The 16152-nt window shown below is 36.7% G+C and overlaps 1 protein-coding gene and 1 long non-coding RNA gene across 2 annotated transcripts in view; one reads left to right on the top strand and one right to left on the bottom strand.

Annotated features, from left to right (window-relative positions):
- LOC136256184 (uncharacterized) overlaps positions 1 to 16152 on the bottom strand; it is a 143910-nt gene that overhangs the window by 64055 nt on the left and 63703 nt on the right. The gene's annotated exons all lie outside the window — the stretch shown is intronic.
- The window catches only part of LOC136256442 (sacsin-like), a 40727-nt gene continuing 26070 nt past the window's right edge, over positions 1496 to 16152 (top strand). Inside the window, exons 1-2 of the mRNA XM_066049398.1 lie at positions 1496 to 1751; positions 8405 to 8496. Of these exons, the coding sequence (XP_065905470.1) occupies positions 1739 to 1751; positions 8405 to 8496 (105 nt within the window). The 5' untranslated portion in view covers positions 1496 to 1738. The remainder of the gene's footprint in view (positions 1752 to 8404; positions 8497 to 16152) is intronic.

Genomic DNA, 16152 nt, shown 5'->3' with positions numbered 1-16152 from the left:
CATTTCACATTTTCAGTACATAGTGGAACTAAGTGTCACACACGATGAATGTGGGGACCATGTTCTTTATTTAGCTGTGCATGCTATATAGAAACCTCAAGGGTCTCAATAGTTCATGCTGCTTATTTTCACATAGCAAAGCTACACAATCACCCGCTATCTAGCTGTACTTGGAAAAATAGAGACTTCGATGTTAGCTATTGTATTTCATGTTCTCAGCATCATTAAAATTATTAGCTACTTAGCTGGTAGCACCCTCACTCTATTAGGCCACTCCAAAAAATAAATTCTCTGATTCCGGTCCACCGCCCGCATCTGGTCACTGTCAGCTCTACCTACCTGACCTATGGCTCTACTCTTCCATTATTTCCCTGTTATTCTTGCATTCCGTACAGACTCAGTAAAAGCCATCTTGTAACAGTGTCAGCAATATTAAAGCGGGACAAATTCGCGTTTGTGTTAAAAGGAAAGGTACAAACTTAAGCATGCTTTGGAAAAGAATACGTGTGCACGCGATGCGGTGGGGTAAAAAGATACGGACAGAGGTGAGAAACAATTAATAAAGTTTGCCTGGCCTTAGTTGATATTGTGAGTAGTCCAGCGGCATAGCTAATCCATGTCATGTTGAACAAGTTGATGTTGTGCTACTTCTAAAAACCAGGCGCCATGCAGCTAGCTAACTCATCTGGAATAACTATAGACAGTATATACTACTATGAATTAACCAACTATGTATTACTACTTTACAATAGGGTAGTTTGGGTTGTGCAATAATATAATTAGCTATTTCTCGTATTTCGTAATTCATGAAATATTCGTAATTCGTTCAATTACGTTGCTATGCACTGCTAAGGAAGCGTTTGTTAAATAAACCACTTTTACCAACATATTACGCACGAAACTATCTTCTAAACTGTTTTATAGTGTGACTAACGTGTTTTTTCCCACAAATTCTCTCGACAAAGCCTCAAAAGCTACTCTTCATTTTCGTTCGCGTACGTAAGGGATACGCCGCCTTTCAACTCGAAGCGATAGGCTATTCCAGGCAGTGTACGAGGCCTGCACCGTTGTTTTTCAGTTGCTAAATGCCTGAAAACCTCAAGGGGAAGGTAGTCTGAGGAAAGTCACCACACCCATATTTCAGTCTTCCGAAAAGAAACCACCTCAGAGCAAAGTTCACCTGTGCAAAAGTTTAATACAGACTTCATTTCAGTTTTACTTCTTACGTAAAAGCTGCTTTTACCGTTATTAAACGATTTTGCTCACGTGGGTGCGTACGGACAAACATAGGTAGATAGGTACACACACACACACTTTTACGAAAACAATTTCAGTAAACCAGGCGCACGCCCACAGCCGGCCTTCGGCCGGCTGTGGGCGTGCGCCTGGTTAAAAAAAAAAATTGGCTTTGTGAAGTCAGTTGCAAATTGTTCACCGGCCGACTGAAAACGTGATTTGTGGTGATGTGCGTGTGCTCATTTGGGGCGTGCGTTAATACCAGAACCCATTCAAATCAGGTGGGTTGTTTCTACAGAACGACCTCATCAAACTAGCAACAAATCTACCTGTTTTTCTACGTCGTTGGGACATTGTGAAAAACGAAAGCAAAGAACAAACAAGTAGAACTTGGTAGTGAATTGTGATTCAGCCAGTGGACGGTCGGCCGTGTGTGTCAACCGAGGAGTCAGCCCACACCGATCAGTGCGATCGACCAGCTGAAGACCACACTGGAACTGTAATGGCTGGAAGTGGTGAGCTGTTATTTCAGTGTTGTAAAATTTCAAATGTTAATCATTACTTTCGTTATACCTGTACAAGGGAGGAGGATCAAGATTTTTAATCGACCCTCCTTGATTGCTTGACAATTTAACCATAGATATTATAGCTTACGAAACGGGATTGGAAAAACTGATGACGTCACATAGCTAACGTGTGTTACGGACAGCTGGTTAGCGATTTGTTCATTAAAGTAATGTAGGGAGCGCCTGTCCTTCGTTGTGTTTACTTGTTAGTGAAAACAATACAGAAACAACAAGCATGTTCTCTCAGACTTGGTATGGTTGCTCCAGGTGTTGGTCCACTTATCCGTACCATACATTACTTCACTTCAGCTGTTACATTCGTCACTTCAGTTGATCCAATGTTGATACTTAAGAAACTATGTTGTAGTATTTAGCTATGTGCATGGACTGTCTGTAGTCTGCTGAGAGCAGTGGCAAATTATAAGAGGATTTCAGTGGTAGGTAGTCGATGTGTACCATTATACCGTATGCTTGCCTTCTGAGGCTCATCAGCACTTGATGAGATGTGCAGTGCACATTTTTCTTCTCAGTCATGCAACCACACAGTGTTTTCCAAGTATGCAATACATTGTCAGTCACCTCAGGTAGTTATAGAAAACAGTGTTTAAAACATACTGAACAGTATTAACAGGCTGTGAACAAAGTCAACAACACACATGCTATATAAATCATAATTCTGACTGGCTCCTGCAGGAGCTACTTCATCCAACTGGGTGGCAATGGTAAGAAAGATGGAAGATTTCATCGGCTGTATGTGCTTCATAACAGTTTTCAGTTACAGGTTTCTGACTCCCTGCTTCACAGGCTTACCGTTAGCCTCCTTGCAGGTCCCTAGAGAGATAGTTGTCTAATGCAACCTTTCATTCACAGAGGTATTCCTAAATGTAAACACAAAAAGCTCAACCTTATACTTTACAAACAAACAGTACAAAAAAAAACAGAACAAAAAAAAAAACAGTGTTTATATGTTATGTTTAAAATGATGCTGATCCTTATACACTGTATTTTAGTTGTCAGATATAAGACATTGAGGAGGGCTGTTCTGGAAACACAGTAACAGCACTACAATGAAAAATTAATTTATTACTTGATTTGTACTCCCCAGTATAGAGCAGTAACACATGATGTCACAGTATAGTTACATGATCACTTCTGTGGGAGAGAAAATGTATGCATCTAACCTCAGGTTTGTTGAAACTGCCTTTATAAATGTGATCATGTTACCAGGAGCAAGGAAGCAAGTAGTGTAAGAGATATTTTAGTGCAGGGTTATACTGGATAAGTTATAGCAAATAATTAGCAAAAAAATGTGTGGGCACAAGGATTTTGACACTAACAAAAATACAATAGAAGAGTCCACAACATATAATGTTTCATTATTTCTTACTGAAGTGACAATCATTTTTTGTCGAGATCATCCTTGTAACTAACCTGATGCCCGTTGCCCCACAGAATTTGCCGTTACGCATTTTAATTGACGTAAAAGTTATCCTTATATGGGTTAAAATTGCCTTTCAATTGTGGTAGGGATTAGACAAACCCTATGCCCCAATAGTGGGGCTTTAGCTGTCAAATACACCGTACATATGGGATGGTATGGGGCTTAATGTCGATAGATGCATAACTTTCACCATGAACCAGTATTTAATAATTTCACTACATAACCTCAAATACCAACTCTTAATTGCTTGGTTCTATTGCACTAATAAATAACTTCTATAACCTTATATGTAGGCGTAGTGTGTAATATAAATCATGACATACAGTTTAGTAGTATAAATCATGACATACAGTTTAGTAGTATAAATCATGACACACAGTTTAGGCTTTACTGGCAAATTGTGTTTGTTGTACAGGCGCAACAGCTACAAAACAATTTCTGTGAATACAACAATGAATTACTAACCTTTTCAACCAACCTTTTCAACCAACCTTTTCAACCAACCTTTTCAACCACCCTTTTCAACCAACCTTTTCAACCACACAAAGGAACGTCTGTGTAGATGGTTTTGTCTAACAGGTGCTTCGTCACCAGCACAACACACCTTGTCACACCTTGTCCACCCAGTTTGTACACAGGTTAATTATGTGACGTCATCAGTTTCCAATCCCCTTTCTATAATATCTATGATTTAACACGTATTTTTTAAAATTCTGTTTTGCTAGTTTGATCAGCACTTTCTAGGACTTCTTGATAGCTTGATTCAGTGCAAATCACCCTTTACACTTGATATGATTTTGTGGTCATGTTCTACAGGACTATTGGTAGTACAGTGTAATCTACTCCCTGCTGTACATGTCATGGTGTTAGTGATAAGCATTTGTTGGAGAGGCATACACTGAAGCTCAGTATACCAGAGGAATTTATTGTTTTAAAATCGTGGTTAACCTTTATACCCATACAAAGCCTGGGTTATGCATAGATCCTAAGTGATGTATGGAACCTACCAAACAGTTAAACACTGCTCATTCTGTATGCATTGTCATGGGATGTGGTTGACCTAGTGATATACGTTTGTCAGAGATTCAATTATTTTGTAGTAGCTAACTTGACTAGCTATAAGCACCTTGTAAGTATGTACATATAAATGTCAGAATTGATACGATGTTTTTATATGTAGTGTATTGCAAGTGTTTGCATTGAGTGTATCATTGGACTTAAAAGTTTTGTGTTAGGGTCCTGTACAGGGTCCTGTACATACTAAGCTGTTCATTTCACTGTTTTGTTCATTAATGTTTATACAGGTTGTCCTGTCTGGTGAAATAGCATAAAGGACTATAAGTTGTGCATGATGTTCAGTGACAGAGTTCCCACTTAAAGGTTATGTGCCATTGAAATACCTAGCTGGTGTCTTCTGACTCTGTTCGAGCAGTAATTAATAGAAATATTTAATTATAAGTTGTGTGAGATATGTCGTATGGAATCTAAAAGAAAATGAAAGTTTAAGTAATGCAAAACCTGACATCTCGTGATTAAAAAAGTCAGCTGTATAAATTGAAAACCGTAAAATATTCTGCACCTTACAATCAAAGCTCCACAACTTATTCTTGTTATAAAATAGTGAATACTATCTGAATATTGATATCAGGATATTAAAATTATTCATTATTATTACAGAGTAACTACTGTATCATGGTAGTAAAATTTTGTACTTGGAACTTGTAGTTCATTAATCAAATCAGTGAATAGATAAAACAGTTTATTCAGGTTACCTGTACAAGCACTTGTCAAGGAAGACATTAAATTGACAAAATTCCAGTGTTGTAATAATATATCCTGTTTATCTACTACAGTACTAATGGTAACTATGCTAGTCAGTATTCTATTGCATATAAATTTACGTATTCATTGATGGATTACTATGGTCATTCAAGTATAAGGAGTTGTAATGGTGAGGTACATATAAAGTTCAGTAAGCTGCATCTATGGGATCTGAAGTCATACATTTGGCATTCACTTAAGTAATGAATAGAACTTCTCCAACAATAATGCAATTCATAAAAAAAAGCTGTTTGCATGCTTAATAGTATTGGTTAAAGGTCAACTGATGAAATGCCAAAATACATATTAGCTATTATTTAATCCTTGTAGTTGTGTGACAGGTTGTTTCATGTGGTTTAGTCAGATTCTGTTTTTGATTAGTAGAGATGATACATTTTTGTATATTGTGGTTTGTAAGTTAACTTACTTCATACTGCATCGTACCAAGAAACTTCAGTAAATGTACAATATACAGAAGTTCCCAGTTTCAGCCATAGATACTTAGAATTAGCACTGTAAAGGGTCACAGTACAGTGGTAGGGGCAAGCCAAACTTTGATTCTGGTTGTTTTAAATATGTTTCAAGGAGTATTCTTTCAGGTAGAGGTAGTGAAGTAATTGTGATGACACTAGTGCTGAAGCGATTATTCGGTTATTTGACTAATCGGTCGGTATGACACTATTCGGTTCGTTAACACACTATTCGAATAATCGTTAGCACTTTGTACACTGTATTCAGATGGAAAAGCCAGCCTTGAAACTTAAGATTATGATGTATCTACGCTGTAAAAATTCTATTTTAGGAAAGATAGAAATAGCTCTTAGGCTTTATCTTGCTCTCTAATAAAAGGTTTCAGTGCTTATTCAATAGAAGTATAAGCTTAAAGAATAATCGAATATTCGGTCGTTTTGTTCACAACTATTCGAATAGAAAATATGTGACCCGGTCTGCGAAAAGGGCTCTTATAGCCTTTCCAATTGTCCAAGTTTGGCAAATCATAACTCCTGATCAGCTAAATCTATCATCTTGTAATTACATCCTCAGCTAGTGCTATGTTAGGAGTGTACAGTGACCAAATTGTAGGCTTGTATCTTATTCACAAGCTAAGTTATTGGTTACCATGTTTACATAATTGAAAAGGCGATAAGAGCCCTTTTCGCAGACCAGGTCACATATTGCTATTCGTTTCAGCACTAGATGACACTACTTCACAGGATTTTAGCGCAAGGATATTGACCTTGAGGAGATCAGGTAAGTCTAACAATGACATCATCATTTGTGCATGTGGTACTACTAACCCAGCTTTGTAGGCAAACCAAACCAACAGCCTTAGAAGAGCACAAGGAGAAGGTGAACTTTGATAGAGGACAGCAACAACTTCACTATCATTTACCAGCTGTAGTCTTGGAACGCTGCCATGTTGAAAAGAGAGCATGGTATCGCTACCAACACTGTAGGCTTTTTATATTTATCCAAGTTTATCATGCAGCCTTTACCTACCATTATAAAACAGTATTTCCGGTTCTTAGTCTTACATCACAATGTGACATAACTAGACTTTGTGGCTTAATATCTCAGTACAACAATATAATTAAATTATTAAATACACTGTATACATTAGGTGTTTTGTGCATTGTACGATACAAACTACCTATTTATTCAATAAAATAGGAAGCGAATTTCCATTTCAGTGGACCTTTAAGGCAATGCAAAGGATAGTTATACTGTGTTCTTTTTAAAATTGCTGCCTGTATGAGACATACGTGTACATATCTACAAGCCCTAATTATTCAGTGCTAAATTATTTCTTTGCAGATGTGGTATAGGACTACATTGTAGTTGATCCTTTATGTCATTTTATATGACAGTTTGCTTTAGGCTCCTGAATTCATGTTTGTCACTGATCCCTAATGCAGCTCTTCATCAATGTATATAGACCACTTATAAAATATGATTTATTACTATGATTTAGATATTTGTGTGTAAAACTACTCTACGTCAAAGACTTCAGTCTTGAAACATGTAAAGACTTATAGCTCCTAGGGGGCTGCATCCCCCCAGATTCTTTGTTCATTATAACTATCTACTACACAATAAAAATGAACTAGTGAACGTCACTAGTAAATGTAGTGAAGGTCATTACTAATGTCTACCACAATACTCACAATTTTTGTGTAGTGACGTTCACTACTATGTAGTTAGGGTCACTACAAATGAGTAGTGAAGGTTACTACAAAAGTAGTGAACATCACTACACAAAAAATAGTGAGTATCGTGGCAGAAATTAGTAGTGACATTCACTAGTTTGTTTTTACTGTGTACCCTGGTCAAGGTGCACCCCCTTGTCAAACCTTGGATCCGTTTTCTTTACAGTCCAACATAATGTTTCATGCACATTCTATTGGAGCATTTGACTGTTCTATTAAAGTGCTTTTTTACCCCTACCATTTTGACAACTCATCGATTCTTAGAAGAGAGTAGCCCTTCTCTTTGTTCCTTTTACCTTTCCATTGTGTATGCATTAAGTCCATTACACACTACTAACTTACTATCTAATGCATCTGTAGCTTCTACAGTGGATCCTCACTAATCTGAACAGCTGTGTTCTGCAGTTTAGCGAATTTGTTTATAGTTTAGTGATGCCCATAAATCATTTCCACAACCTAGTTCTATTACTCTAATAGAACATACACCTGTCAACAAAATACTCAAGTAGATCAACACTTCTGTTTAATTAGTAAGCATTTGAATTACTGAAGTTTGAAGCGGCGAGGGTTAGGCTGTACAATTATATCGATTATGCAATTAACCGATTGAAGCAGTAATCACGATATGATAAAAATTGAATTAATCGGCTAATCAAAAATAGTACATTCTCACAGTCAAGAGCCATACTAATAATAATTATTTGACTTTAGACCAATTGTTAACCTGTATAATGCTAGTAAAGGAAGCCTTATGTCACAAAATACAGATGAGTGACTGTTAAACTTTTCTACATAAAGCATTCAGCTCAGAATACACAGAATGCAATTAATCACACAATCGTGATTACTGGGTAGTAATCATTTGCAATTGCAATTGTAGTCACAATCGCACAGCTCTAGTGAGGATTCACTGTACCAGTTTCCTAGCTAGTATATATAACTTTGGAGGGGTTGCTTTAACACCCTAAGCACCCCTTAAATCATTTCTTGACTGACAAAACTAAATAAGAATTGACTTTATTGACATGATCTTCTCAGTATATAGTTCTATTATCTTCAATAAACAATTCTGGATCTACAATATAATAACTTCAATGTTAATTGTAATGTACTGTATCCTCTGCTTTTAACAGATGAAGATGGTTATTTTGGACAAGAGACTCCACCACTTACAGATGAGATTAAAGAAATTCTTGAAGAGTATCCTGATGGTCAGATCTTTAAAGTAAGTGAAGTGTTGTATGTTGTAAAATACTCATGTCTCCTGGAAACAAAGAATAGCAAATTTCACTCTTACAACAGTTAACATGTGAACATTATTTCAAGTAGTAACAGGTAACTAGGATGCATGTGCACAATAGTAACCAAGGGAGAGCCAATCTCCGTTTCATCACTGTAATACTTACTTTAAAGTTGTTTGTACATCTCAGATACAGTATTAAAGGTTTCAGTACATAATGTGTTGAAAATAATGGATGTGATTATAGTCATTAGTTGGATATTAACTACATGTATTGTTGACTTGGATAACCCACTGAAGGTATCAGACCAGGATCTGATCCGGATGAATTAAGCCGAAGCATGCATCAAGAACACTTTGCAAAGATTGCTATAAAATTTTTATGTGCTATTTGATTGCCTTGATCTTTGGCACAAATGAAGAGCATACAAAGGTGAATTCATGTACCAAGTTTGCTGTGAATCTGATGAATATCCAAGGAGTTATGAGCGTTTATTCACACAATAAAGATCAAACTTTTGTCACGGCTACAGGGTAAATTGAGCATGGGAATAACTAAATTGGTGTGTACATAGGCTGATCATAGTAGCAGTGCCTTTTGTATAACACAGCTACAAAGTTATAAAGCAAAAACCAAACAAGTGTAAAGTCGCGGGATCGAGATGCTCTAATAGAGCAGTCACTGCATGGTAAAAGGTGTGCAAAAAATTCCAAAAAAATCTTACCAGAGTTTGAACCAAGGACCTCCATACCTAACACCTGCATCCTTTACCACAGAAACACAAGTCTGTCTTCAATAATCATCATGGCGTCTGTATAGAAAAGAAGAAATGTGAGTAAAAACAAACCTCAAAGTCAGCCATAGGCTGGTTTTGGGGCCTTATAAAGTACAAAAAGAAGTGAAATTCACACAAAAGCAGCCAAGCTGTGAAAAAAATGGTGCAACTTTAATAAAAAGCCTGGGTGAAGAAAGTTATGAAATCAAAGGTGACAGCCAAGAAACGGCTGCAATGATGTTAATACTAATAAAATTTTAATATTGGCTGTGTGCATTGGTAAAATTTATTAGCATTATCATCATTGCAGCTATTTCTTGGCTGCTACCTTTTGATTTCACTTTTTTTTTCTCCCAGGCTTTTTTAAAGCCACGCTATTTTTTCACGGCCTGACTGTTTTTGTGTGGATATTACTGTATGAACCTTTGGTTTTATATACTGCAGCTGTTAACAAGGTTCTTAATGTATAAGACTCAACAGACATTTTAGGCATATGTACGTGTCATTTTTAAGCATGGTAGTGTTTATAGTAGAAATCACTTAAGATCAAATGGTGACAAAAAGAAGTGCACAAATTAAGAAATATGTACCTGACACAGTAAATTGGTTGTGTAAAACTAGTCAGTTAATTTTAATGGCTTGGTATTACCAGAAAGTGAAGTCCAAATGCATTCTGATAAGCGAACCTTTCTCTTTATTTATTTTGAACCTTAGGCAATATCTGTCCTACCATGAGAATGCATATCTGTAGTGGCCATTTATTTCTTTTAGTCTATACTAAAGTCTGCAGTTAAATCTGATAATTCAGTAGCATCATTGCAACAGCTATTACCCTATATATATTTCCTTACTGTACTCAACTATAGCGATGATATATATCCCTTGTACAATCGAACTAGTGCAACCGTACATGCCATTGCATCATAAGCTTTGGGCTAAGAATTAAATTGTATATAACACATTGTGTGAGCTGCTCCATCATTACTCAGTAGTATTAAGTCTTGTATGCCATGTTGGGGTGCTCACCTAATAGGGAAAGAACTCACCCTGATTGTTTTGTACACTATATAGCATCTAGATATTGATCATGGCTAAAAAAGCATGCCATATCAAGACACAAGGATGTGTGTCGTGTGTCGTGCTGCCCAAGAAGCTGGTGCGCCACACCGTGAGTATATTTACAGGAAGAAAGAAGATGTGATTTTCACACCTTTGTAGCTCCATGATCCCTTATCTGATTGGAACTAGTTTCACTACAGAGGTTCCTGCCAGGTAGGCCACGCTACATACCAAATTTGAAGGAAATCTCCCTAGCTGTTTCTGAGATATGAGTGGCCAAAGTTTCATTTTGATTTCTTCTCTTTTTTTTTCTTCGCTGTAGGGGGGCTACGGGGGCTTCGATTTCTTTTCACACAATTTGCAAAAATTGCTATAAAACACAAACTTGTAACTCCATTGTATCGATATTTGGCACAAGTAAAGAGCGTATAAAGGTACATTCACGTACTAAGTTTGCTATGAATCTGATAAATATCCAAGGAGTCATGAGCATTTATTCACGTTAAAAAGATGAAACTTTTGTCACGGCTACAGGGTAAACCAAGTAGAGGAATAACTTGAAAATTTGTGTGTACATAGACTGATCATCGTAGGGGTGCCTTTTGGTGGTTAAAACAGTAACAGACTTACAGCTACAAAGTTATAAAGCAAAAACGGAGCAAGCGTAAAATCGCGGGACCGAGATACTCTAATAGAGCAGTCACTGGGGGGCAAAAAATGTTGAAAAATGAACTGATCATGACCAGAGTTCGAACCAAGGATCTCCATACCTAATGCCTGCATCCTTAACCACTGAACCACTGCTATCTCGGCTGATCACTTCACTTAATTTCTACTTTATAAATGAAAATTCTAGCTTAATGGCTAAGTAAAACTGATCTACCAATAGAAATCTAGATTGTTCTAGAACATTCTATGTGTATTCTATTAGATGATTTCAGCAAAAGCAAAAATGTGCACTCTATTAAAGCATTAGCACCATACTATTGTTGCAACACTTTGAGGCTCAATCTAGTAGCTATTTAATCAAATCAGAGTCATTTTTGTATCGATCAGTGGTATATTTGTAGTATTAACTTAGTTTCGCCCTGAGGTGGTCTGCAAGCAGACTAATATGACCGACTTGCGCCAATCATCATCATGATCATCATAAGAAGTGCTATATGCTAGCAAAACTTGTGATACAACAGCCTGGAAATCATATCCCAGTAAAAGGTGCAGGATTTGGTTTTTGAAAATACAAAAAGAAGTGAAATCCACTCAAAAACAGCCAAGCTGTAAAAAAAGAGTGCGGCCCTCAAAAGCCTGGGTGAAAAAAGTTGTGAAATCAAAGGTGGCGGCCAAGAAATGGCTACAATGATGCTAAAAAATTTTAATAACGTGCATTGTTAAAATTTATTAGCATTAACATCATTGCAGCCATTTCTTGGCCACCACCTTTGATTTCACAACTTTTTTCACCCAGGCTTTTGAGGGCCGCACTCTTTTTTTTACAGCTTGGCTGTTTGTGAGTGGATAATTATGAGCTGATAGAACATTATTCATAAGTGCAGTGGAACCCTAGTTACCTGGACACATGCCATTTATCCAAATGTGACCGGATCTGCAAAAACCTGAGTCAGACACAATCACACAAGCCTAAATTTACAGTATAAAGTATTGAAAACAGTATTATGGGTGAAATATTTTCGTATTATTAAAAAAAAAATTCCATAGTTTATTTGAACAGTTTGTTCTTAGTGAAGAAAGGGCCTAACAATAAAAACCTGGATATCATCTTCTTTGCCTACTCAAGAGGAGTTTTTACCTACTCAAGAGGAGTTTGAAAATCTTCATTTCGTTGTAGTAGACTCAAGGATACAGAAGTTATGGGCATTTGTTTACATCACATTAAAACGATAATACATGATCAATCTCTCCCCACTAATTTTGTCTTTGTATGTAGTGAAGAAAAGTGATACAAGGAAAAATTACCCAGTAATCGATTCCCCTACTCATGGCAAACACGATGGTGTAAATTTCAACTCTGTATATTATTCTGCTTGTAAGTTACAAATGTTTTAGTAAATGTCTGTTTTTTCCCTATACTTGCTGAACAAATTGATTTTCGTGCTGTTGCTGCTTTGTAGAGCTGTAACTCCAAAAAGCATTGGCATATGAGGCTGAAACTTTGTGAGAGTATGCAATTGGCTAAGTAGATTTGAAAATGCACCAGTTGTGTCGAGTTTTCGCAGATCCGGTCACAAATTATAGGTGAAATGAATTCCTCTGGAGCAAAAAAAAAATCTAGTTTGCACATGATACATGTTGATTAGCAAGTTGATGTCATGCTACTACTTCAAAAAACCAGGCTTCTAGTTATTTCTATCCCCTTAAATGGAGGGTTGATCAACCAGCTATAAAATTTAACATACGTACTACAGTGAGGTTATGCAATTTTTATTTATTTATTTTGCAATAATACATGCAGTGTTAATTAAGATGTTGTAATTTAATGTGATAAATTACTTGCTAATAATTATGTTGACGCACTGCTAAGCCACTCTCGATGCATAGAAGTCTCTCTTCTCAACTATTTTATGGTTTGTCTACATGTGTTTTGAAGTGAATTCCATATAAAAGCCTCAAGGCTGCTCTCCATTTGTAGGGAAAGGACACACCCTTTTATAATGAAGTGATTGTATGGTAGCTTAGAACACCACGTACATATGTAGTTTAAATTCTCTCACAGCCAGTTGAGAAGGGCATACTGCAGGTCCTATACAGGCTTCATTTCACTGCTTTTAGCATAAAACATTCTAATCATGTGCGACTTGAACTCTATAAGGTTAGAATTTTTTTTCTAATTGAAAAGTCTTCTTAGTGAAGATTTAACCAGTCAGGATGATTCCAGCAAAGCTACTGTATTTCTTCCTACCATTATTACAAGCATGATACAACTAGTGTTGGGCGATATCACATATCAAGACACATGGTAGTGTGTCGTGTGTCCAAGAAAGCTGGCGTGCCACACCATGAGTATATTTACAGGAAGAAACAAAACGCGATTTTCACACATACGTAGCTTTTTGCTCCCTTCTCATTGGTGTGCAGAGGTATTCTATGCACCAAATTCCTTCCTTTAGGCCACAGAAAGGAGGCCACTAAACAAAGGAGCAGTCTTTCACCCAAGTATCCAGATTCATGTGTACGTAAGTGCTAACCTGCAAGTGTGCAGCTTTGATGTCCTGTTTATTCTGAATAGCTGTAATCTGGCCTTTATGTAGGCCCTGGCCTATTATGCCCAAAATTGTACCTATTATACTTTTGAGCAATGCTCAAAAATTAAGCCTATTATGCTCAAAATTATGCTTTCAAAATCAAGATTATGCTCTAGAACTGACTGTTTTATTAGAGTATATCAGCCTTTCCTTACTGCTGTATTAGAGTAAGTGACTGCTCTATTAGAGTATCTCGATCTTATTTCTGCAAAGTATGAATAACCAACAAAAAAGCAGTATGTGTTTTTAAATATGAAATGCACTACTAATACTATTGGCAGTGAATATTTGCTTTCTTTAGGGCGCGCGTACTGCACATTTTAATTAAATTTTCAAATATCGTCCCTTTTATGCTGGCATTATGCTTGATGCTTTTGGTCACCTATTATGCTTTAAATTATGCCGACATAATCGGCTGGGGCCTACCTTTATGTGGTACTTATACGTATGTGCATGTAAAGAGTAAATCAGACTATTTTGACAGCTCAAAGTAATTGTACTTTTAAAGGCCCCTGGTTTAGTTTAACTGCTCATATTAATTCTCAGGGTTACAAACTTTTTTTAAACTGTTTATTTTCATGCTGACGTTGAACCACAATCTCGAGTACAAGTAGACAAATGCTGGTCGATGGTCCACACATTGTTCACTGTCAACTGTAGAGTAATGCAAAGGTACTCTTATTTAGGTGCAACCATTCCTATTATTGTCCACTGCGATTGGATGTCTGGTGCTGCTATCGTTGTCAACGTTATCTTAGTTTAAATATATTTAACCTTTATATATACGTATGTACGCAGCTTGATAGACTTTCAAACTGATTTGCAAAATCCTAGGACTGTATTTATTTTGTGGTTATTGTCTGGAAACACATTCAATGACATTAATTAAAATGCTGAGTGAGTATGCTTACATGAATCAGGGTTGAAACTGGATCAGTACTGTTGACCCTCTGACCCAAACAACAGTCTGCCACATCTGACCCAAATATGACTAAAACAAAGGCTCATGTCAAAAACTACATTGTGGCTAATAAGTGATACTGTTTTGGCACAACATTATAGTTATGCAAGTTGCAAGTTTGAGACAGTTAACACTATTAGAGATAGTTAGCCCTATAGAGAGGTTGGTGCTGCACTATAGGAAGGATCTCTGCAAGAAATGAGTACTGCCAAAAAGTATTTTACACACAAGTAAGCAATGATCAATGTGAAACCTCACACAAGTCTACAGTGTCAACACACAGAATTCTAATATGTGGGCATGGTTCCATATGTGCCTAATAAGGTAATCCAATGTTCAATTCCAATAACTTCACATATAAGCCTAGAGTGGGTATGACTTCATGTATATTGTTTCTTGAGTTGGTACACCTGCTAATTTATTATCACATCCATAGATATTGCATAAAACACACGAGGCCCGCTTGACCTGGACAGAAAGTGGCTTAAATGACCCAGATAATCCAGATGACCCAACCTGTGTTTCGAATGCTTAACCAGATTACGGATATTTGATACAAAGGATCAATGCATTACCATAATACATCATGTGACACAAGAAGAAGCTTACGTACATACAGTATATATGACCTAATTTTGAAAACCGTCGATATACGCACAATACTACTTTTGTAATAAAACGCATTTAAAAACTATGGGTAAAAAACATAAGCTCCAAAGAAAAAAATTACGCAAGTTTTTATCGCTTCACTGGTGGGCAAATTAAGCCTCCAATGAATAAATCCTGGGAATTATCGTGTTCACCTGTTCATGGAGAGTACAAAAATATTTGTTTCATCTCTATACATGAAAGGATTTCAAAGTTATAGACGGTTGTTTACGTTGCGGTGATGAAAGAATTTACAGATGATCGTTTTTTAGTGAATTTGCCTTCCTTCTCAAACTCAGAAGCATGCCTGGGGCAAAAACTATACCTTGGTGGATGCACAAATTCATGGCGAACACAGTGAGCCAAGACTCAATTCCATACGCCATTGTATCATTAAGTTATGATGGTTTATGTAAGCACCTGTAGATTCTTTTCTCGATAGCTTCTGTACATATCAATTTATTTGCTCGTCTGACTGTCTAGTGCTGTATTTCCAATGCTGTTTAACTTATGAAGCTGAAACTTAGCTAGTCCATTCCTCTGTCCCTGTAGAAAACAAAGAACAAATAAAATGCATTTTGAAAATTGTGTGGATATCAATGGTTTTCTAAAATTAGGTCACATATAGTGATTCAAGATGTGAGCAGTTTAGTGATGAAGAAATCATAGCTGAAGTGTATGCATGGTTATCAGGATTCGTAGGATGCTGAAGATGAAGAGTCTTGTGTGTAGTATTGCTATGCACATACAGCATGCATACCCAGTACGTGCACATAGCACCTTGGTGTTTGAAATGACTATTAGACCCACAAGAAAAGCCTGTAAATCCGGGAGTCAGAATTTCAACACTCATGACTTCAGACCTGCCCAAGTTGCAAGGGTTTTGAGGTATTGTATGTTATTACTTTCAATATGCACTAATGGTTGTAACATTTAA

The sequence above is a fragment of the Dysidea avara genome, chromosome 5 (genome assembly GCF_963678975.1).
Source record: "Dysidea avara chromosome 5, odDysAvar1.4, whole genome shotgun sequence".
Lineage (NCBI taxonomy): Eukaryota > Metazoa > Porifera > Demospongiae > Dictyoceratida > Dysideidae > Dysidea > Dysidea avara.
Note: the sequence above shows the minus strand (reverse complement) of the source record. Positions and strands in the feature narration are given on the sequence as shown.